The sequence below is a fragment of the Montipora foliosa genome, chromosome 9 (assembly GCF_036669935.1).
Source record: "Montipora foliosa isolate CH-2021 chromosome 9, ASM3666993v2, whole genome shotgun sequence".
NCBI lineage: Eukaryota > Metazoa > Cnidaria > Anthozoa > Scleractinia > Acroporidae > Montipora > Montipora foliosa.
Window position 1 is genome coordinate 46946076 of NC_090877.1, and position 22500 is coordinate 46968575.

The following is a 22500-nucleotide window of genomic DNA, read 5'->3' on the forward strand; positions in this document are numbered from 1 at the left end:
GGAACGACTACCCTGGCTCCAGAGGCCCGTTAAAAATTCATGATCTCTGAAAAACCAAATCTGAATTTCTTTTTTCCACTCGGCGTGCTCGCCGCGGCATTTGCCTCCTCCAAACGAAAAAAATAACCTCCGTGAGTTAGAGCGGTTTTCAATTGAGTCTGGTAAAACAAATACTAAAGTATTTACTTCGGCCAATCACAGCAGGTACACACAGCGCAATAAACCAATCCAAATTCGTAGCAATTCCGTGTAACTTGCCCAAAGCACGGGAAAAATCGCACGTCCCAAGTTGTGATTGGTTTTTGTTTTCCATCTCAATGGCGCGACATTTTTAAACCAGTCACTAAGTGTAGCAATTACAATTGCGTAATGACTTTCGACAGTCATTTGAAAACTCCTCTAATGCTGAAAAGACACCAATTATGGCGGGTTGAACACTGCTAGGCATTGTTAGCATTTATATTCCTTTGTTTTAAACCATTTTTGCAAATCTCACCATTTGAGACCCAAATCTCAAGATTTTTTGGGGTAAATTTTTCAAATCTCAAGATTTGGGGTCTTTTGATGTTGGAAGGCCTGTCATATTCTCAAACATTAAATACAATTCTGAAAATTATTAAAAAGCCAACAGCGCCTATCGGAAGTTCTATTGTGAGAGCTTTTAAGTGGCCCGACATTGGGTTTTTCGAAGTCAACAGGGGTCATTTTGCAAACAGTAGTACTTTTGATAAATTCAAAAGTGCTGATAAACAGTTATTAAGTTTAAGCACCCATTTTAAAACGGTTAGCTCTCAATAGCTGTGTGACTCGCATGTTGACTCGCATGGCTCGCCATGTTGGCTCGCATGACTCGCAGTCATGGCTCACATGGCTTGCTGGCTCGCATATTGTCCTAATTCAAACAACCTCTTATTGCACTAATTTGAATTGGAAGCTGTAAATTTGGATAGTGCCTGGCCCCTACTGTGTTTTACTTTCGGTATTTAAGCCGAGCTAATTTGGACAGACACATATAACAATTTTGAAATGTACTCGTGCAGGAAGCCAAGGAGCGATTTATTACTTCCATTTTATCAACCTGGGGCCAGTTGCTCGAAGCCTGGTTAGCGCTAACCGTTGGTTAAGAGGTATCAAAACCTATAGGTTTCCATGGTATTTAAAGCTGGTTAGCGCTAACTGCGCTTTGAGAAACCCGGGCCTGGAGGTGACTAAACCCAAACTGTGCCCGAGGTTTCGAGAATGGCCAGAGGCCCGCAGGCCGAGGGCCGTACTCGAGACAGAGGGCACAGTTTTTCCCAATACAGACCCACCATGCAAGGCCAGTAAATAGCATTTTTATTTATTTCTAAATTCTATTTTTAGAAGGTAGGAGAAACTATTAAGAAAAACTGGAAAAGTCATGTTTTTATTTTACACATTGTCTCATCAACGTGTCAACAAATGTACAATAAAATAAATTGGTCAGGAATGTTTTTACACTGTGTGAATTTTTGCTTTCAAAAGTCAACAAACTTGGCGAAATGAAGAAGAAGCCATTTCAATGTTTTTTCAATTCGCGACTTCACTTTGCGCTTAGCGTCGTTGGTAATTACCATGACCGTGGTCAGGAGATAGGAAATACTGCTCGCTCCCGGAACCAATCAGATTGCAGGATTCTCAGGATACCACTCGCTCACCATCAAGGAAATAAATAATATGAATTATCAAATACAAATGCTAATACCAATATCAATTAATATAAATATAAATTAAGATTCTTGATTTATTTTATTACTTATTAATATTAATCCATTCTATAATTTACAACTGTTAATAGTATAAAAGTCAACACATTCATAATATATGAAAGGGAGTAACTTGGACACTTCAGGACCCCGTAAAAAAAACCAAAAAAACAATGTTATGTGAAAGCTCCTGTTATGTCGACTGATATTTGCCACGGGCGTTGGTTGGGTGCTCAGATGAAAGGGTGTGGCTATGCAGAATTTGCTATGGTAAACTTTATATAATATTGTTATGGGTTCGTGAGACTGGCTGAGCATTACTCAAACTTTCTTGCTGATGGTATCAACAACAACCAACGTTTACTAGCAATCCCATAATTATACAAGAATGGCACTGTTGGAACTTGTGAAATAAAACAAATTGGCATCTGGAAAATGAATCAAATTATACAACATGCAGTGAGAGTAGCTTTCGTCATCCTGTAGCTTCAAAAATGATATGTCCTATTTGTTTACAAAATAAAGGATCAACACAAAAAAAAATGATTTGATCTGCATCCTGCATGTTCGGAAAGTGTTCATGATAATCGCTTATTTTTTGGAATAGTGATTCTTAAAAGTCTGCATAACGGAAAAGAAGGCTAAAAGGAAACTGGGATTCATCTTCAGCATCACTTGATAGGCAGCATTGTTAATGTCTTTCTTCTCTGGAAGTCTTTTTAATCTCACATCTCTACCAGCTCCTTTATGTAATTGTGATTTCCTGTATGATTTACAGGTATACCTTCGACATTGTTTCATATTTTTGTGTCTTTGTTAAATCAAGAATGGAAATTTAGTTTTGTGTTTAAAACAAGCTACACAGACTGTTCTGTTTGGGTCTTGAAGTTTAATACAGGCAGAACAAAATATAATAGAAGTCAATGTGCAATTAAGCTATACATACAGAATATAATTATTACTATTATGAAAATGAATCCTTGCGGTAAGTGATCGTTTTCCTGTAAAGGACGAAACAAAACATGAGTATTAAAGGGAGCTTTCTGGAGTCCCATGTATTAATGACTACTGATCATGATGATGATGATCTTAATGCGATTTATTTAAGTGTCAATTGTATTTTTTAATAGCCGTAGGGTACTAATTGGAGACACTGTAAATTGAAATCAACTCAAATTGATGCAAATCAAATCAAATTATCAGTTGACTTTTGAGAAGAGAGAACCGGAGTACCTGGAGAAAACCCTTAGAGCAGAGCAGAGTAGAGAAGAGAACAAATGAACTCAAGCTACTTGTGACGTCATCTCTGGGAATTGAACCCGGGCCACGTTTGTTGGAGGCGAGTGCTCTCGCCACTGTGCCATCCTTGCTCTGAGAGGAGCAGGAAGGGTGGATGTTGTTGGATAAAGGCAATTATTTTAAGGAAATTTTAGCCTGATCAGAGCTTTGAATGTCTGACGTTTGCTGTTTTCAGTGCTGTAACCATGGTTCCCATCATTCTTTTTTTCACCAGAATAGAGGCAATGGAATGAGTCGTGTTCTTTGGTCCTTGCAAAAACCTGCTTTTGTCGTTCGAACTGGCATGAATACAAAGTGGGCTCTACCCTTCTTCCATTAGTAGGCTTTGTCAGTTCATGGTAAGTAGTAGCTTTTGTTTACTTATGTATAATGCACGATGAAGTTTTGAACACTCACTTCGGGAGGGCGTCTACCTCCATTTGGTAAATGACAATGATTCTCACTAAATCTAAGGGGAAAAACAGTAAGGTAAAATAAACATATTTAGAGTAAAGGACTCAAAATGTGCTGCCATTTTTCAACACTAACTGCGCAGACTCCATGTAGATTTTGCGCAGTGGAACTACTTTATCTTATGGTGGGGTAAGAAGAAGGGCCTCTCTTCATTTGTTTCTTTTTTGATGTTGTGAGAGGGCAACTCAATGGTCAAGACTAGTAAAAGAGCTGTGGAAAGTGTGGCTTGCATGATCATGTGCAAACACCTTGTCCAGGTTTTTCTTGCCTAAGAATTGGTCCCTCAAAGTGCAGGGTAAACCCTTTTTGGGAGTGATTGGTTTTGCTAGATAGCTTTCTTTCGAGTTTACTTTTTATTACTGACAGCAGTTCTAGCATGCCTTCTATAAGTATAGCTTTTAAAATTTGCGATCACTTACTCCTCTCTTTGATCTTGGAGCATGTGTCCTTCCTCCCTGTTAAAACCCTGGAAATGTGTCAAAGATTTGGATTAATCTCAATGCCTTAATTGGACTCTTTTGCAAACGTTTTTGCAATCGGCTTCTTGCATCTATAAACTACTTGGTTTTCAAAATTTTTTTAATATTGCTAATTGCTGCGGAGCAAGCGAAGCAAGAGAGCAGCAACATAATCTGGATTGAAGAAAAGATGTATGCTATATTAACAAATTCTCTAATTCACCACTTTTACCAGAACGCATTCCGTTTAACCAAAAGGCGTTGCATTTAAGTGGAATCCACTGCTCTACGATGTACTTGAAGGCGTTTGAACAAACCAGGCATACCAGATACAGAGACTTTGCTGTTAACCTATATCTACCAGATAAAGCTATTTGGCCAAGTACTCAACCAAATCAATCGCCCATTGAGGCAAACAAGCCAACAAATGAGTCTTCCATTGAGGTCACTGAGGCAAACCAGTCAAACAAAGTTCTTCTTGAGGCACAAACAAATTACCAGTCGCTTTTGAAGGTGGCTAATACTTAACTAAGACTCGCATATGATAGTAGCCATATAGTGAGATCTAATAAATTTGCATGTTTTATGAATTTAGCACACATTTCATTCAGAGTCCTGTAACTCATGAGTGAGCATGAAGCGAACAAACAAGGCAGCTCTCTAATTGGCAGAAGAACACTTTTTTCTTCGAAATGCAAGGGATTATGGTCAAAGGTGCAAGGAATTGTGGTTCTGCGTGAATGGAGGAATTAAGATGCGTGGTATGATCATCAGCCTGCTCTGGTTTTCATTTCGTTTCTTTGATGCTTCCTTTATCCGTGCAAAAGGAGGAATTAAGATGTGCGGTATGATCTTGTTACACAAAAGATTAGAGCTTGCTCTGTTTTTCATTTTTCTTCTTTTAGGTTTCTTTTATCCGTTTATATAAACTTTATCACAGCTTCGTGCAGTACAAATAATAGGAACAGCTGTCAGGCTGAACTAAAGTGATGAGTGGTCAAGATTCCGTTAACGCTGCGTAGTTATTTTTACAACAACTTACCTCTTTAAATCAAACACTACTCAAAGGGCAAAGAATATAGTGTCAGTCAGTCACATGAATCATAGTACTCGTACATGTCGCTTATGAAAACCATCTCAAGAAGTACATGCTCGTATCCTCAAACTACAGATCGTTTTCACTGTCACGCCACACAAAAATAAATTTGAAACCGTTCAAGTAAAAAGCCAAGAATATGGAATGTTGCAGGAAACAACCACCTCTCCAATTCTCAGGTCTGTGCTGTGCATCGTTTCTTAGTTATTTGTCGAAGGGTTTCACGCAACTTTATAGAGTTTTGTGCAGAGATATGCCATGTGGTACACCAATAGGGTGGCCGGTAATCAACAAAAACATCTAGAGTTCACTTTGTGATGAAAGGGCTCACATTTCGTTTGTGAGATAGAATACAGTACATGTGTATGAACACATCTCTTAATCTCTTAATGTACTTGAAAGGCTCAAACTGCTAAGATTCATAGGAATAGACATTTTTTTTTACCAAATAGATTTGTATCATGGTGTTGCACAAGGTGACAATTCAGAAATTGGGAGGTGCCCCGCATTGGCACTCGCGTCCTGTTTGCAGCTCCCTTCTGGTTTGCTACCTAGATGTTTTGTATTTCTTTTTTTTTTCCTCCTCTTTTGTTTCGTGATTTTGTAGTCAATCCAATAAAGTTGCTGTATTTTCGAAACAATTAAAAGACGTCATGGAACTGGAAACTTGAAAAAAAGATTTATTTCTAGGTCATCTTCAACCTCCTAGATAGATAACAATTCAGAAGACCTTGCGATTTTGATTTGAGAATTTGATGACGTCCCTGAGAAAACTATCTATTGTTTTCTTTCTTTTCTTGAGTAGGGTAAAGAAGGAGGTCCAGACAAAGGTCCAGTTTGGGGGTCCACGTTTTGCACTGTCCCTGCTCAAGACCTCCCTTAAAATCTGCCGTCAATTACATGCCGGCCGAACCATCATTAAATTATACCACAAGCATAATTGAACATCTCCCCTCCCCTCAGCAGCATTTCTACCATTTAGAGCTGCAAAACTGTTTTCAGCTTGCTTTATTGCTGATGCATTCCTTGACCATATTAGGTAGAGAAGGTGTATGAACTGATAGCCTGTGTCTGGCGAGCCATTGAAAATGCTGGAAATCTGATATCCGTAGTTAAGTTTTTAATAAAAATTATAAAACTCATAAATAATTTACGGTGGAGTAAGCCAATCCAAAAATGCAATTTGAGTCACGTGAATATCACTCTAAACCCAATACAAGCTGTATCTGTCTGAAAGCTTGGGGAGGGCTTGAAAAGGTAGCAGGGAAAAACTGGGGTTTATAAATTAATAATGAATTATTGCTGTCAAATAAGTATTCTGATACAGAATACTAATTAGCCCTTTTAGTATTCAGAATACTAATTAGCCTATAAGTGTTATGTATGAAATTCATACAGAATACTAAATGATCTAAGATCAATTAACATTCTCTATTAGCTGATACAAAACCTCTGTACGAAAGCAAAACAAGGATGCAATTAAAAACGACAGGCACACGTACAACTGTTGTTGGCATGAAGTTGACCTGTAGGAAATCAGGGTCCTCTCCCAGAATTTTTTAACTCTTGAGAATCTCGGAAACACTTTGTAGCAGTTTGAGCAAGCTTTTTTATTCCATCGACTCAATTTAATTGTACAGCAATTCACAAGCATAGTCCAACACAAAAACAAAGATTTTAATTAGCAAGAAGACCCTGGGTACGAGGTTGCATTTTAACTTGCACCATTAGCCACCAACTCCAAGTGCAAACATAGGCACCTGGGAACCAATCTAGCATTTATCTGCACGTTACACACTATGACTTGCAAAATTAACACAACTCTCAATGTAAAACCATGTTGATTTCTTCAATCGATCTCGAACTCTTGCTTCTACAATTACAACTTGGACTCAAAAGTGTTATTGATTTAGACTAATCCGGTTACATGTATAATTATAGTACTGTCATATGCATCACGAAACATCCGGTCACCTCAATGCAGACATTTACTCATACAATGCAACTGACGCACATGGCATTTGGCAGTGCTTGCCGATTCTTTTAAGGAATGACAATTAAACGATCAGCATGGTTGGAAAGAGATGATGATGGTGGAGATGTAGATGTTGATTCAGGCACAAGAACTGAGGGTTACGCCTTGTAAGGCAAACGGCATGTGTCTGCTTCGGGTAAAATCCGAATAATTTCCACAAAAATTCAACATTACTAGCCCGGAAGTTCACTTCAGTTGACTGCCGGAACAACAGGAAGAAAAAGGACCATCGATTAATACTTTTATTGAGTTTTGGCAAAGGGCACCCAGCCTTTTGCTGTAAAACCGTGCTTCTAACAGAAAAGTAGCCTGCAAACTGCAGGGTGTGGCCAATCGTAAAACCACACAAATTTCCTTATTCCAGCTAATCTCCCTTGGTTTTGAGCTAAGGCAAAGAGGATAAAAGAACTCCATTCTTCAATAATTATTTTAAGCTAATTTTAGCCTGACCAGAGCTTCCAATTTTTGCCTGACATTTGCTGTTTTCAGTGCTGTAACTGTGGCTCTTGTCACATTTTTTTTCACTCGAAAAAGAGCAAAAGACCTGTGTTCTTTGGTCCTTGCAAAAATGCGCTTTTCTCATTTGAGCCTTGCAAAAGTACAAAGTGAGCTCTACCCTTCTTCCATTCGAAGGCTTCAACAGTTCATGGTAAGTGGTCGCTTTTGTTCACTTATTTATAATGCACGATGAAGGGAGTATTTAGTACTTGACACTCACTTTGAGAAGGCGTCGACCTCCATTTAGCAAATGAAAATGGTTCTCACTAAATCTAAGAAAGAAAAACGGTAAGGGAAAATAGACATATTTAGAGAAAATAATTGAAATGTGCTGGCAGTTCCTACTATTATTGAGTGTTAAGATTTGGAAGACTGTTAAACCTATTGACTCTTGAACCCCTTTCCCATTGACAAGTAAAATCATCAGGTGTTAGACAAAGTAAATTCTGTTAAAGCTATTGGGTGAAAGGGGACCTAGTTTTTTGAGTGGTGTAGAGGGTTAAGACTATTGTAAAAATATATACATTATAAACTAAAGAAACAATTTAAAAAAACTCTGCGCATTGTGATATTTTGAGATCTAATCATTATTAAGACCTCTTTGCAACAACAATAAATTTTTTTTCTTTTTTGTCAATTGTGGTCGATGTGTGGTGTCTCTCTATCACCTTGTAATGTGGTTCAGATCCTCTTCATTATCTTCTCTGTCCTCAGTATCCTTGGACAAAACAAGTAGTATGATTACAGGAGTTGAATGAGGACTGCTCATTGACACTGAATGCGGGGAAAAACAATAACTCTATCCAGTGTTCACATAGCTTCCATAAATTATTTCAAGTTTAAAGTCAGCTGTGCGGCATCCATATTGTACTCACAAATCGGTAAAAAGAAAAAAAATGTGTTGGTTGACTAAGAAGGAAAATATTGAATTTCATGGTGTTTCCCTTCTCATTCTTTTCAGCCGCCTGTTTGTTCAGTCTCTTCACATTTATCTTTAACTGTAAACAGCCTTGCTCATTTAAAATAAGGTGTACTTTTCTTGCGATTTGACAGGAAAAAGGTTGAAAGATACTGAAAGAATTGGTGGGAAATCGAGATAGACATTAAGGAGGCAGTGTGACCCAGTGGTTAGGGCACTTGCCTTGAGATCCACAGATCCCAAGTTGAAGACTCGTTCTGACCACTTGTTGGATTTGATCCTGGTACTGCCCGGTTCGGCTTCTCAGCTGCACATTGTAAATGGCCATCTGGTTTGCCTCTGGCAAGTTTGGTAACAGTTGCTGTTGTTGTTGTTCTGTTCTGTCGTTTCGTTGATTGTGTTTCATTGGCCCTGAAAAGCCTTTATGGGGAGTGGTCAGTTGACATGTATGTAAACTATGTACCTCGCTTAAGGATTCCAAATAGGTTTGGATCCCTTGCCCTAGGGGTGCTTCTTGTGAACTCCGTTGACTGTCATCTGTCACCTCTGTGGTTTCATCATCGCTGTAGTTACAAAAGGACAGACCATTGTTAATTTCATAAACAAAATTAATTAGAGTTCTTACATGTATCATAGGGGAAGAAATGAGGCTTGCTAGTTGATGTTTAGGTTGCTAACAGCAATAACTATTTGGGTGTTCATGAATTTACTATGTGATCCACAATGAAAAAGCCAGCAAAGTGATATTATGGTGATCTGGGCTTTGTCCTCGCAGAAAATTGCCTTGTGTGCCCATAGTGGTGATTGCAGTTTCATCTCATTGCAGTTGTCGTGTTATAATAATTATTCCTTACTATCGAGTATGTATTATGGATAATAGTATCAGATGATGCCATTACATTTGCTAAATTTCACCTTATGTGAATCTAACTTTATGCACTTGTGGCAGAAAATTGCTTAATGATTCACCCTATAATACTAAGTGGTTTTGCCACTATTTTTTCTATATAAAAGTAAAGTGCAGCCTTTTATCTTTGAGAAATACATCACTGACGGCTGGCAATAAGTAACCAGAAGAAGAAGCTTTTGTTTATTTCACTGATGAAATCAGCAAAGTAATGCACTCTTAAGGCTATTTGTGGTATTAGCAGTCTTTGCACACTTTAAACAGGTGTATCATTTTGTCTCCCATTGACAAATCAACGGTAATCAATTCTTTACTACTATCACTCTATTAAGAGTCAATTTTGATTGTCCCTGTGTTAAACTCTCTGGGCTGATTTGTATGATTATACTGCTTTGATAGCTCAGTGTCATTTCTTTTGTATCTCATTCATCTGATGGCTGCCTTGCAAGACCACGAAACTCCAAGTAGCAAATGGAACTAGCCCCATTTTCATGAATCTACTTTCCCTATATGTAAAGTTGAAATTTGGGCCGTATACCCTCAAGCCTCAATCACACTTAGCATGACAAGTACAGTGGAAGCCTGTTTTTGCTGGTCAGCACTTCTCACAGGAGAATATGTAGACTGCTTATTCTCATTTGAAAATTAGGTGTGAAATGTGACCCTGAAGCCAGGAGGGTTTGGTTTTGCTCTAACATAAGTTAGTGTTTTGGTTCAAAAATCAGCAAGATAAACAAGTCGACTTATGATGAATGGAAAAGGTTCTGTGTAGCATGGATCAATGCCAAGCACATGTCCCTCTACAGAAACTTACATTAGGCATGCTTACATTATTGCTATGCAGTTAACTCAAAAATTAAAATGGATATTGTTGTAATTTAATATCAATAAAGGTAGTCTAGTGACCATCAGTCAACGTAAAATTTTATTTTGCATTTTTGTCATGCCGGTTTGTGTTCAGTGCTAATAGAACCTGAAGTTCAGTCTCTTCTCTCAGTTTAAATTCTTTTGGTGTCTTTCTGTCACAGAAGTGGGTATGAGGGTATTTGGGGCAGTACCAAAAAACTGTGCTGTGTAACAGTGAAAGTGAAAACCAGGAAAAACAACACAGCAGTGTTTTTTTTTCCCAACAGCATAATTTATGCTGTCATCATTCTATCATAGTAATAATGATTACCTTGTTTCTGTAATACCAAATGGTACTGTATTGTTTTGAAGCTGTGAACAAAAGGGAAAAAAAAGACCAATAAACATAATAGTGAAGACTTGAGGCAGTAGCCTTCTCAGCGCCACTATAGCGATGATATCGTTGACGTCACTTGTTGTCATTAATGTGCCAACCAGAGCCTTACTGGCTGTCGATACCAAGTGTCTTTCGTTCCTGTGGTTGGCACATTTGAATAACAGAAGCAATGTTTGTAAACAGATATCTTCCCCTTCGTGAAGTTTTGAACTTGCGAGTCCCACATCCTTTCTTTTAAAAAGTATGTTTTAAAAAAACGAAAGTACCTCTCTTTTAGCAACAGGAAACTGGACTGTTTTTTTAAGTGTTACTGTACATGTCTTCTTATCAGGCGGTAAAGAGTAAAAATATGTTTGTAAGTTTGTTTGGAGGAAAACGTTTGGCAAAAGGTATGCATTTTGTGGTGTTCAGAAAGTACCTGGACTGCCAACCCCTCTCCCTGTCTTACAATGAATTACTATTCTTTCTAAAAACATTTTCCTTGAGGTTCCCTCCCTTAAAACAGAAGTAAGCCCATTGTTGTTAATCTTCTAAGTTTCATCTGCTTTCTTGGCAGGTATGTCCAGAAATGCATGCAGCTAAAAAAAATTACAAATTTCACAAAAATGTTCAACCTTTGAGCAATTTTAACAAAGACTGCAAAATGTACATAAAATTGCGATTGTTGTTACACTGCAAAGCACAAGGATTTCAGTGCTAGAGTAACAAAAACAACAAATCTCACCAAAACTGCAAATTCAACAAAACTCACAAAAATTTGCAAATTTGGTTACACAGCAAGGCACAAGGATTTCAATGCAAGAGCAACAAAAAAAAACCAATTTCACCAAAAGTGCAAATTCAACAAAAATTACAAAATTGCAAAATTTTGCAATTTCTGGACTTTAAAAGTGCTTGTTGGTAAAAGCTAATAGACCCATATATACCCAGGTCTCAAAAATCAGCAGATTTGTTCTCTTTTGTGATGATTTTGAAGTGGGGAGAAATGGAAGGGCTGGGACACGTCCTGCATCTAATTGCGTACCTTAAGGGACTATTGATACCTCCGGAGGATCTTGCCCACAGGGCTTAAAATTTGAAAGCTTGGGAATGACTAAAAAAGGAAACTAAATACTGCTAAATGTTTGAATTGCCGGATTCAGACTGCTTAAAAGTTAATAATTTCTTGAAATCATTCACATAAGTCCACACAAATCCAAAATTTTAATGAACAAGTTATATTTGAATGAAAGTTGCTGTTGTTGTTGTTCTGTTCTGTCGTTTCGTTGATTGTGTTTCATTGGCCCTGAAAAGCCTTTATGGGGAGTGGTCAATTGACATGTATGTAAACTATGTACCTCACTTGAGGATTCCAAATAGGTTTGGATCCCTTGCCGTAGGGGTGCTGCTTGTGAGCTCTGTTGACTGTCATCCATCGCCTCTGTGGTTTCATCATTGCTGTAGTTACAAAAGGACAGACCATTGTTAATTTCATAAACAAATTAGAAATTGAAATTTGGGCCGCAATAAGTAATTTGGGCCGTATACCCTCAAGCCTCAATCACACTTAGCATGACAAGTACAGTGGAAGCCTATTTTTGCTGGTCAGCACTTTTCACAGGAGAATATGTAGACTGCTCATTCTCATTTGAAAATTAGGTGTGAAATGTGACCCTGAAGCCAGAAGGGTTTGGTGGTTGCTTTAAGACGAGTTGGTGTTTTGCTTCAAAAATCAGCAAGATAAACAAGTCGACTTACGATGAACAAAAAAGGTTCTGTGTAACATGGATCAATTTTTCTTTGATATTTTTGTTTCTCTACAGAAACTTACATTCAGCATGTTTACATTATTGCAATGCAGTTAGCCCAAAAATGAAAATGGATATTGTTGTAATTTAACATCAATAAAGGTAGTCTAGTGACCATCAATCAACGTAAAATTTTATTTTGCATTTTTGTCTTGCTCATTTGTGTTCAGTGATAATAGAACCTGAAGCCGGTCTATTCTCTCGATTTAACTTCTTTTGGTGTCTTTTTGTCACAGAAGTGGTTATAAGGGTATTTGGGGCAGTACCAAAAAAACTGTACTGTCGTTAACAGTGAAAGTGAAAAAACCAGGAAAAACAACTCAGCAGTGTTATTTTTTTCCCGACAGCATAATTTATGCTGTCATCATTCTATCATTGTAATAATAATGATTACCTTGTTTCTGGGATACCAAATGGTACTGCATCGTTTTCAAGCTGTGAACAAAAGAAAAAAAGAAGACAAAAATAATAGTGAAGAGTTGAGACAGTAGCCTTTTCAGCATCACTATAGCGATGATATCGTTGACGTCACTTGTTCTCATTAATGTGCCGACCAGAGCCTTACCGGCTGTCGAAACAAAGTGACTTTCGTTCCCGTGGTTGGCACATTTGAATAACAGAAGCAATGTTTGTAAACAGATATCTTCCCCTTCGTGAAGTTGTGAACTTGCGAGTCCCACATCCTTTCTTTTGAAAAGTATGATTTAAAAAAACGAAAGTACCTCTCTTTTAGCAACAGGAAACTGGACTGACTCTTTTTTTAAGTGTTACTGTACATGTCTTCTTATCAGGCGGTAGAGAGTAAAAATATGTATGTAAGTTTGTTTGGAGGAAAACGTTTGGCAAAAGGTATGCATTTTGTGGTGTTCAGAAAATACCTGGACTGCCAACCCCTCTCCCTGTCTTAAAATTAATTACTATTCTTTCTAAAAAAATTTTCCTTGAGGTTCCCTCCCTTAAAACAGAAGTAAGCCCATTGTTGATAATCTTTAAGTTTCATCTGCTTTCTTGGCAGGTATGTCCAGAAATGCATGCAGCTAAAAAAAAATTACAAATTTCACGAAAATGTTCAACCTTTGAGCAATTTTAACAAAGACTGCAAAATGTACAAAAAATGCAATTGTTGTTACACTGCAAAGCACAAGGATTTCAGTGCTAGAGTAACAAAAACAACAAATTTCACCAAAACTGCAAATTCAACAAATCTCACAAAAATTTGCAAATTTGGTTACACAGCAAGGCAGAAGGATTTCAATGCAAGAGCAACAAAAAAAAAACCAATTTCACCAAAACTGCAAATTCAGCAAAAATTACAAAATTGCAAAATTTTGCAATTTCTGGACTGTAAAAGTGCTTGTTGGTAAAAGCTAATAGACCCATATATACCCAGGTCTCACAAATCAGCAGATTTGTTCTCTTTTGTGATGATTTTGAAGTGGGGAGAAATGGAAGGGGACACGTCCTGCATCTAATTGCGTACCTTAAGGGACTATTGATACCTCCGGGGGATCTTGCCCACAGGGCTTAAAATTTGAAAGCTTGGGAATGACTAAAAAAGGAAACTAAACACTGCTAAATGTTTGAATTACCGGATTCAGACTGCTTAAAAGTTAATAATTTCTTGAAATCGTTCACATATAAGTCCACACAAATCCAAAATTTTAAGGAACAAGTTATGTTTGAATGAAAGGGACACTGTAATTACAGTTGCTGTTGTTGTTGTTCTTTTCTGTCGTTTCGTTGATTGTGTTTCATTGGCCCTGAAAAGCCTTTATGGGGAGTGGTCAATTGACATGTATGTAAACTATATGTATGTACCTCACTTAATGATTCTAAATAGGTTTGGATCCCTTGCCCTAGGGGTGCTTCTTGTGAGCTCTGTTGACCGTCATCCATCGCCTCTGTGGTTTCATCATCGCTGTAGTTACAAAAGGACAGACCATTGTTAATTTCATAAACAAATTAGAGTTCTTACATGTATCATAGGGGAAGAAATGAGGCTTGTTAGTTGATGTTTAGGGTGCCAACAGCAATAACTATTGGGGTGTTCATGAATTTACTATGTGATCCACAATGAAAAAGCCAGCAAAGTGATATTCTGGGCTTTGTGCTCACAAACGATTGCCTTGTGTGCCCATAGTGGTGATTGCAGTTTCATCTCATTGCAGTTGTCATGTTATAATAATTGTTCCTTACTATTGAGTATGTATAATGTATTTTATTATCAGATGATGGCATTAAATTTGCCAAATTTCACCTTATGTGAATCTAACTTTATGCACTTGTGGCAGAAAATTGCTTAATGATTCAACTTATAATACTGAATGGTTTTGCCACTATTTTTTCTATATAAAAGTAAAGTGCAGCCTTTTATCTTTGAGAAATACATCACTGACGGCTGGCAATAAGTAACCAGGAGAGGAAGGTTTTGTTTATTTCAATGATGAAAATGCACTCTTAAACTAGGCTACATCATTGTAGTATTAGCAGTCTTGGCACACTTCAAACAGATGTATCATCTTGTCTCCCATTAGCAAATTAAGGGCAATCAATTCCTTGCTGCTGTAGCTCTATTAAGAGTCAATTTTGATTGTCCCTGTGTTTAACTCTCTGGAATGATTTGTGTGATTGCTGCATTGATGGCTCAGTGTCACTTCTTTTGTATCTCATTCATCTGATGGCTGCTTTGAAAGACCATGAAACTCCAAGTAGCAAATGGAACTAGCCCCATTTTCATGAATCTACTTTTCCTTATATGTAAAGTTGAAATTTGGGCCGTACTATACCCTGAAGCCTCAATCACACTTAGCATGACCAGTACAGTGGAAGCCTATTTTTGCTGGTCAGCACTTCTCGCAGGAGAATATGTAGACTGCTTATTCTCATTTGAAAATTAGGTGTGAAATGTGACCCTGAAGCCAGGAGGGTTTGGTTTTGCTTTAACATAAGTTAGTGTTTTGGTTCCAAAATCAGCAAGATAAACAAGTCGAGTTATGATGAATGAAAAAGGTTCTGTGTAACATGGATCAATGCCAAGCACATGTTTTTTTTCCTGTGGCATTGCCGTCTCTCTACAGAAACTTACATTAGGCATGTCTACATTATTGCTATGCAGTTAGCCCAAAAATTGAAATGGATATTGTTGTAATTTAATATCAATAAAGGTAGTCTAGTGACCATCAGTCAACGTAAAATTTTATTTTGCATTTTTGTCATGCCGGTTTGTGTTCAGTGCTAATAGATCCTAAAGTTCAGTCTCTTCTCTCAGTTTAACTTCTTTTGGTGTCTTTCTATCATAGAAGTGGTTATAAGGGTATTTGGGGCAGTACCAAAAAACTGTGCTGTGTAACAGTGAAAGTGAAAACCAGGAAAAACAACACAGCAGTGTTATTTTTTTTCCCGACAGCATAATTTATGCTGTCATCATTCTATCATAGTAATAATAATGGTTACCTTGTTTCTGGAATACCAAATGGTACTGTATTGTTTTGAAGCTGTGAACAAAAGGGAAAAAAAAGACCAATAAACATAATAGTGAAGACTTGAGACAGTAGCCTTCTCAGTACCACTATAGCGACGATATCGTTGACGTCACTTGTTGTCATTAATGTGCCAACCAGACCTTTACTGGCTGTCGATACCAAGTGTCTTTCGTTCCTGTGGTTGACACATTTGAATAACAGAAGCAATGTTTGTAAACTGATATATCTTCATTTTCATAAAGTTGTGAACTTGGGAGTCCCACATGCTTTTTTTTAAAAAGTATGATTTAAAAAAACAAAAGTACCTCGCTTTTAGCAACAGGAAACTGAACTGAATTTTTTTTACGTGTGACTGTACATGTGCTCTTATCAGGCGGTAGAGAGTAAAAATATGTATGTAAATTTGTTTGGAGGAAAACGTTTGGCAAAAGGTATGCATTTTGTGGTGTTCAGAAAATACCTGGACTGCCAACCCCTTTCCCTGTCTTACAATTAATTACTATAATTCTTTCTAAAGAATTTTCCTTGAGGTTCCCTCCCTTAAAACAGAAGTAAGCCCATTGTTGTTAATCTTCTAAGTTTCATCTGCTTTCTTGGCAGGCATGTCCAGAAATGCATGCAGCTAAAAAAAAATTACAAATTTCACAAAAATGTTCAACGTTTGAGCAATTTTAACAAAGACTGCAAAATGTACAAAAAATTGCAATTGTTGTTACACTGCAAAGCACAAGGATTTCAGTGCTAGAGTAACAAATTTCAACAAATCTCACAACAACTGCAAATTAAACAAAAATCACAAAAAATTTGCAAATTTGGTTACACAGCAAGGCACAAGAATTTCATTGCAAGAGCAACAAAAAAAACAAATCTCACCAAAAGTGCAAATTCAACAAAATTTACAAAATTGCAAAATTTTGCAATTTTTGGAGCTGCATGCATTTCTGGACTTAAGTGCTTGTTGGTAAAAGCTAATAGACCCATATACCCAGGTCTCAAAAATCAGCAGATTTGTTCTTTTTTGTGATGATTTTGAAGTGGGGAGAAATGGAAGGGGACACGTCCTGCATCTAATTGCGTACCTTAAGGGACTATTGATACCTTCGGAGGATCTTGCCTACAGGGCTTAAAATTTAAAAGCTTGGAAATGACTAAAAAAGGAAACTAAATACTGCTAAATGCTTGAATTACCGGATTCAGACTGCTTAAAAGTTAATAATTTCTTGAAATCGTTCACATAAGTCCACACAAATCCAAAATTTTAAGGAACAAGTTATATTTGAATGAAAGGGACACTGTAATTACAGTTGCTGTTGTTGTTCTGTTCTGTGGTTTCGTTGATTGTGTTTCATTGGCCCTGAAAAGCCTTTATGGGGAGTGGTCAATTGACATGTATGTAAACTATGTACCTCACTTAAGGATTCCAAATAGGTTTGGATCCCTTGCCCTATGGGTGCTTCTTGTGAACTCCTTTGACCATCATCCGTCACCTCTGTGGTTTCATCATCGCTGTAGTTACAAAAGGACAGACCATTGTTAATTTCATAAACAAATTAGAGTTCTTACATGTATCATAGGAGAAGAAATGAGGCTTGTTAGTGGATGTTTAGGGTGCCAACAGCAATAACTATTGGGGTGTTCATGAATTTACTATGTGATCCACAATGAAAAAGCCAGCAAAGTGATATTCTGGGCTTTGTGCTCGCAAACGATTGTCTTGTGTGCCCATAGTGGTGATTGCAGTTTCATCTCATTGCAGTTGTCATGTTATAATAATTGTTCCTTACTATTGAGTATGTATAATGTATTATATTATCAGATGATGGCATTAAATTTGCCAAATTTCACCTTATGTGAATCTAACTTTATGCACTTGTGGAAGAAAATTGCTTAATGATTCAACTTATAATACTGAATGATTTTGCCACTATTTTTTCTATATAAAAGTAAAGTGCAGCCTTTTATCTTTGAGAAATACATCACTGACGGCTGGCAATAAGTAACCAGGAGGGGAAGCTTTTGTTTATTTCACTGATGGAATCAGCAAAGTAATGCACTCTTAAAGCTTCATGACCGTAGTAGTAGCAGTCTTGGCACACTTCAAACAGATGCATTATCTTGTCTCCCATTGACAAATCAATGGCAATCAGTCCTTTTATACTGCTGGAGCTCTATTAAGAGTCAATTTTGATTGTCCCTGTGTTTAACTCTCTGGACTGATGTGCGTGATTGCTGCGTTCACGGCTCAGTGTCATTTCTTTTGTATCTCTTTCATCTGATGGCTGCTTTGAAAGACCATGAAACTTCAAGTAGCAAATGGAACTAGCCCCATTTTCATGAATCTACTTTTCCTTATATGTAAAGTTGAAATTTGGGCCGTACTATACCCTGAAGCCTCAATCACACTTAGCATGACAAGTACAGTGGAAGCCTATTTTTGCTGGTCAGCACTTCTCGCAGGAGAATATGTAGACTGCTTATTCTCATCTGAAAATTAGGTATGAAATGTGACCCTGAAGCCAGGAGGGTTTGGTTTTGCTTTAACATAAGTTAGTGTTTTGGTTCAAAAATCAGCAAGATAAACAAGTCGAGTTATGATGAATGAAAAAGGTTCTGTGTAACATGGATCAATGCCAAGCACATGTTTTTTTTCCTGTGGCATTGCTGTCTCTCTACAGAAACTTACATTAGGCATGTCTACATTATTGCTATGCAGTTAGCCCAAAAATTGAAATGGATATTGTTGTAATTTAATATCAATAAAGGTAGTCTAGTGACCACCAGTCAACGTAAAATTTTATTTTGCATTTTTGTCATGCCGGTTTGTGTTCAGTGCTAATAGATCCTAAAGTTCAGTCTCTTCTCTCAGTTTAACTTCTTTTGGTGTCTTTCTATCATAGAAGTGGTTATAAGGGTATTTGGGGCAGTACCAAAAAACTGTGCTGTGTAACAGTGAAAGTGAAAACCAGGAAAAACAACACAGCAGTGTTATTTTTTTTCCCGACAGCATAATTTATGCTGTCATCATTCTATCATAGTAATAATAATGATTACCTTGTTTCTGGAATACCAAATGGTACTGTATCGTTTTGAAGCTGTGAACAAAAGAAAAAAAAAAGAAAAATAATAGTGAAGAGTTGAGACAGTAGCCTTCTCAGTACCACTATAGCGACGATATCGTTGACGTCACTTGTTGTCATTAATGTGCCAACCAGACCTTTACTGGCTGTCGATACCAAGTGTCTTTCGTTCCTGTGGTTGGCACATTTGAATAACAGAAGCAATGTTTGTAAACCGATATATCTTCATTTTCATAAAGTTGTGAACTTGGGAGTCCCACATGCTTCTTTTAAAAAGCTTGATAAAAAAAACTTGTCTCAATACCAAAGCACCTCTCTTTTAGCAACAGGAAACTGGACTGACTCTTTTTTTACCTGTTACTGTACATGTCTTCTTATCAGTCGGTAGAGAGTAAAAATATGTATGTAAATTTGTTTGGAGGAAAACGTTTGGCCAAAGGTATGCATTTTGCTGTGTTCAGAAAATACCTGGACTGCGAACCCCTCTCCCTGTCTTACAATTAATTACTATTCTTTCTAACAAAATTTTCCTTGAGGTTCCCTCCCTTAAAACAAAAGCAAGCCCATTGTTGTTAATCTTCTAAGTTTCATCTGCTTTCTTGGCAGGTATGTCCAGAAATGGAAGCAGCTAAAAAAAAATTACAAATTTCACAAAAATGTTCAACCTTGGAGCAGTTTTAACAAAGACTGCGAAATGTACAAAATTTTGCGATTGTTGTTACACTGCAAAGCACAAGGATTTCAGTGCTAGAGTAACAAAAACAACAAATCTCACCAAAACTGCAAATTCAACAAAAATCACAAAAAAATTGCATGTTTGGTTACACAGCAAGGCACAAGGAGATCAATGCAAGAGCAACAAAAACAACAATTTCATCAATTTCACCAAATTCAATCAAAATCGCAAACTTTGCACAATTTTGCAATTTTTGGAGCTGCATGCATTTCTGGACATAAGTGCTTGTTGGTAAAAGCTAATAGACCCACCCATATACCCATGTCTAAAAAAAGCCCCTTTTTCAATGACAGAACACGTATTTTCCAGTATGAAAAACGCCAGCAACGCGCTCTGTTGGCCATACTTTAAAAAATGGAATTGAACGGAGGGTTTGCAGCTATGGACAGTGGTTTTGTCTGGGAATACATTACGAGTAGAATCGCGTCGTCCTCTGACCTAAAATGTCAAGATTTATAAAGTTACCAAACAAAGTACGTAGAAAGCCTTCATTTAAATAGTCATGTTAACTAGGGGAGCAATGCACGTACTTAAAATCTCAGCTTTACAACTGCATCGTGCTAGCCCAAGGTCTTAAGAATTGTAAACATCTTGCAGTCACTCCATGTTTAACACTCTGCCTGTACAACTTTACCCTGAAGTATTGCTTTTTTTTTCTTTTAAGTAACTTTGATCTGACTATTCTCTCCACTTCTGTCCAGAAATTCTCGCAATTTGTCTGCTCGTTCCAACACGAAGTGTCCCCTGTAAGTCTAAGCATTTGCTACCTATTTCTAGCAACAAGGCAAGCATAAAGTTCAGCGTTAACATTTATTTTTTTGGGGACGTTTAGCGTTATTTTTGTTGTTTATCTTTACTTAAGGACTGAAGTTTGAGGGAAACTTTGTCAAGTTATTTGTATTTGTTCTCTTATGTGATGTTGCAGTGGGGAGAAATGCAAGGGGACACCTCGTGTCACCTATAGAAAATCTTCGTGGATCTGTGGACATTTTTGGACGGTTACCTCCGTAGGAAGTTGCCGCAGGGCTTAAAACTTGGAAGCTTGGGAATGGCTAAAACAGGAAACTGAATACTGCTAAATGCTTGAATTTCCGGATTCAGGCCTGCTTAAACTTAATAATTTCTTGAAATCTTTGATGCAAGACCACACACATCCAAAATTATAACTAACAAGTTATATTTGAATGAAACTGACACCGTAATTTCAGGGTGAGAACGCTCTTCTCCCGCCAATGTGTCCCGGGTTCGGATTTTCCCCAATTAGAGCTCTAGTGCAAGGTAATTTGGATGAAGCTTTTATTTTTATCAAGGGCACCCAAGGAAATTTTTCGGTGGAATAAAGACTGGCTAAAAATTTCGAAGTTTTCGGCCATTGATTCCCTAGACTTTTCGAGGTTTGTCGAAAACTGTTAAGTTGCACTAGAATTTAGTGAAATAATGAGCTCTCATTTTCTCGTTTTATAATTCCCATTATTTTCGCAGGATGGAGTGTGTGGTCCTCTAAAATGTTCGTCCTAAAAGCTGTTAAAACTTTCGGAAAGCCTCAGAGGTCGTTTATAAACGATAATACTAAAAGCCAGTGCTATCCAAAGGCACAAACCATGCTGTGTTTGACAAAGGATATCAAGGCTAGACACCACTTTTCCAAATTTCCCCCAACGATTTCGGATGCATAGGTTATAAGCTTATAATATTCGGATGCACAATTTCATTGCTAGTAATTTCGCTAAATTTCCATAGGTACACGTGTTTGTAAAGAAAAAACTTATCCAAAATATTGCTCATGAAAGTATGGTTGATCTATGTCCTCGAGCTTTCTACAAGACCTATCAGGATAGCTAAAACTTTCGAATGAGGCCAAAATGCCCCCAGAAGATTTCGTGCTTGCAAAGATTCGGTCGTGGTGAGTGCCCCAGTTGAGCGAACAATTTGCACTAAAGCCTCGTCGAAAATTGTTCAATAAAAGGCGGACATCATAGTCGTTTTCACTAAAGTGTAATGGGTAATAGTTAAAGGTTGGTGGTACTCACATTTGTTTCCATTTCCATTCCTTGACTTGAACCTGAAAGCGAGCAAAAGGATTGAATTTTGTGATATTCTCGTCACAGCGTCCCAGCGGAATGCACTACCTTTAGGACGTTCGCGCCCCTTTGCTACTGCGCATCCTCACAGGGTACGCAAATTCACATGCCACGTCATGGATCGAGCGCGCGCGCTAAGTACTAAAATGAACAATAATAGGGCAGATGGCCATTGCTATAGCTTTGCTTAGATTTAACGATCTTGGATGTTCGGTGACCCCTACTTTTCTTTTCAGAAACAGATGTTATTTACAATTATCTCCACATTGTCCAAAAATGAAGAAAAAATCAATGTGGGAAGTTAAAAAAATTTCAAGATTTCTGTCCTCGGGACATGGAATCCTGCAATCTTGCGGCTGCGAGGCGCATGAAACTATGGTCGCTAAATGTGAACTTGTTCTTTAAGGAACCTCAACAGTTAACTAAATTCACTTGATGGGTCCACTTAAATAAAGTTTGGTAGAGAACATTTCACTTCAAAGATGTAATTGCAATATTTTTGGGCTTACAGACACTGTAGCCTTATTCGTTAAAGAAGCCGGATTTTTTCAGATTTAGGGTGTTCTTTCGGGCACGTTCTCTCCAAAACGAAGTCGGTGACCCCCCATTTTTTTTACATTTCTGACATCACTAACTCATCATCTTTCAATGGTAAAATTTGCAGAAAAAAAGCAATGTTAGAAAAATTTCACGCGAACGTCCTTA

General features: G+C 37.5%; 2 protein-coding genes across 7 annotated transcripts in view; one reads left to right on the forward strand and one right to left on the reverse strand.

Annotated features, from left to right (window-relative positions):
* LOC137970149 (uncharacterized) overlaps positions 1-22500 on the forward strand; it is an 85836-nt gene that overhangs the window by 36961 nt on the left and 26375 nt on the right. For all 6 annotated transcript variants that reach the window (XM_068816647.1, XM_068816646.1, XM_068816651.1 and 3 more), the window contains one exon: positions 3238-3361. The gene's annotated coding sequence lies outside the window, so the exon portion shown is untranslated. The remainder of the gene's footprint in view (positions 1-3237; positions 3362-22500) is intronic.
* The window catches only part of LOC137970156 (uncharacterized), a 29664-nt gene continuing 8550 nt past the window's right edge, over positions 1387-22500 (reverse strand). Inside the window, exons 2-15 of the mRNA XM_068816660.1 lie at positions 21745-21776; positions 18953-18993; positions 17308-17407; positions 15873-15913; positions 14238-14337; positions 12814-12854; positions 11970-12069; positions 10567-10607; positions 8946-9045; positions 8232-8281; positions 7784-7835; positions 3896-3942; positions 3420-3471; positions 1387-2725 (exon numbers count right to left, since the gene is read on the reverse strand). Coding sequence (XP_068672761.1) covers positions 2645-2725; positions 3420-3471; positions 3896-3942; positions 7784-7835; positions 8232-8281; positions 8946-9045; positions 10567-10607; positions 11970-12069; positions 12814-12854; positions 14238-14337; positions 15873-15913; positions 17308-17407; positions 18953-18993; positions 21745-21776 — 878 coding nt within the window. The 3' untranslated portion in view covers positions 1387-2644. The remainder of the gene's footprint in view (positions 2726-3419; positions 3472-3895; positions 3943-7783; positions 7836-8231; positions 8282-8945; positions 9046-10566; positions 10608-11969; positions 12070-12813; positions 12855-14237; positions 14338-15872; positions 15914-17307; positions 17408-18952; positions 18994-21744; positions 21777-22500) is intronic.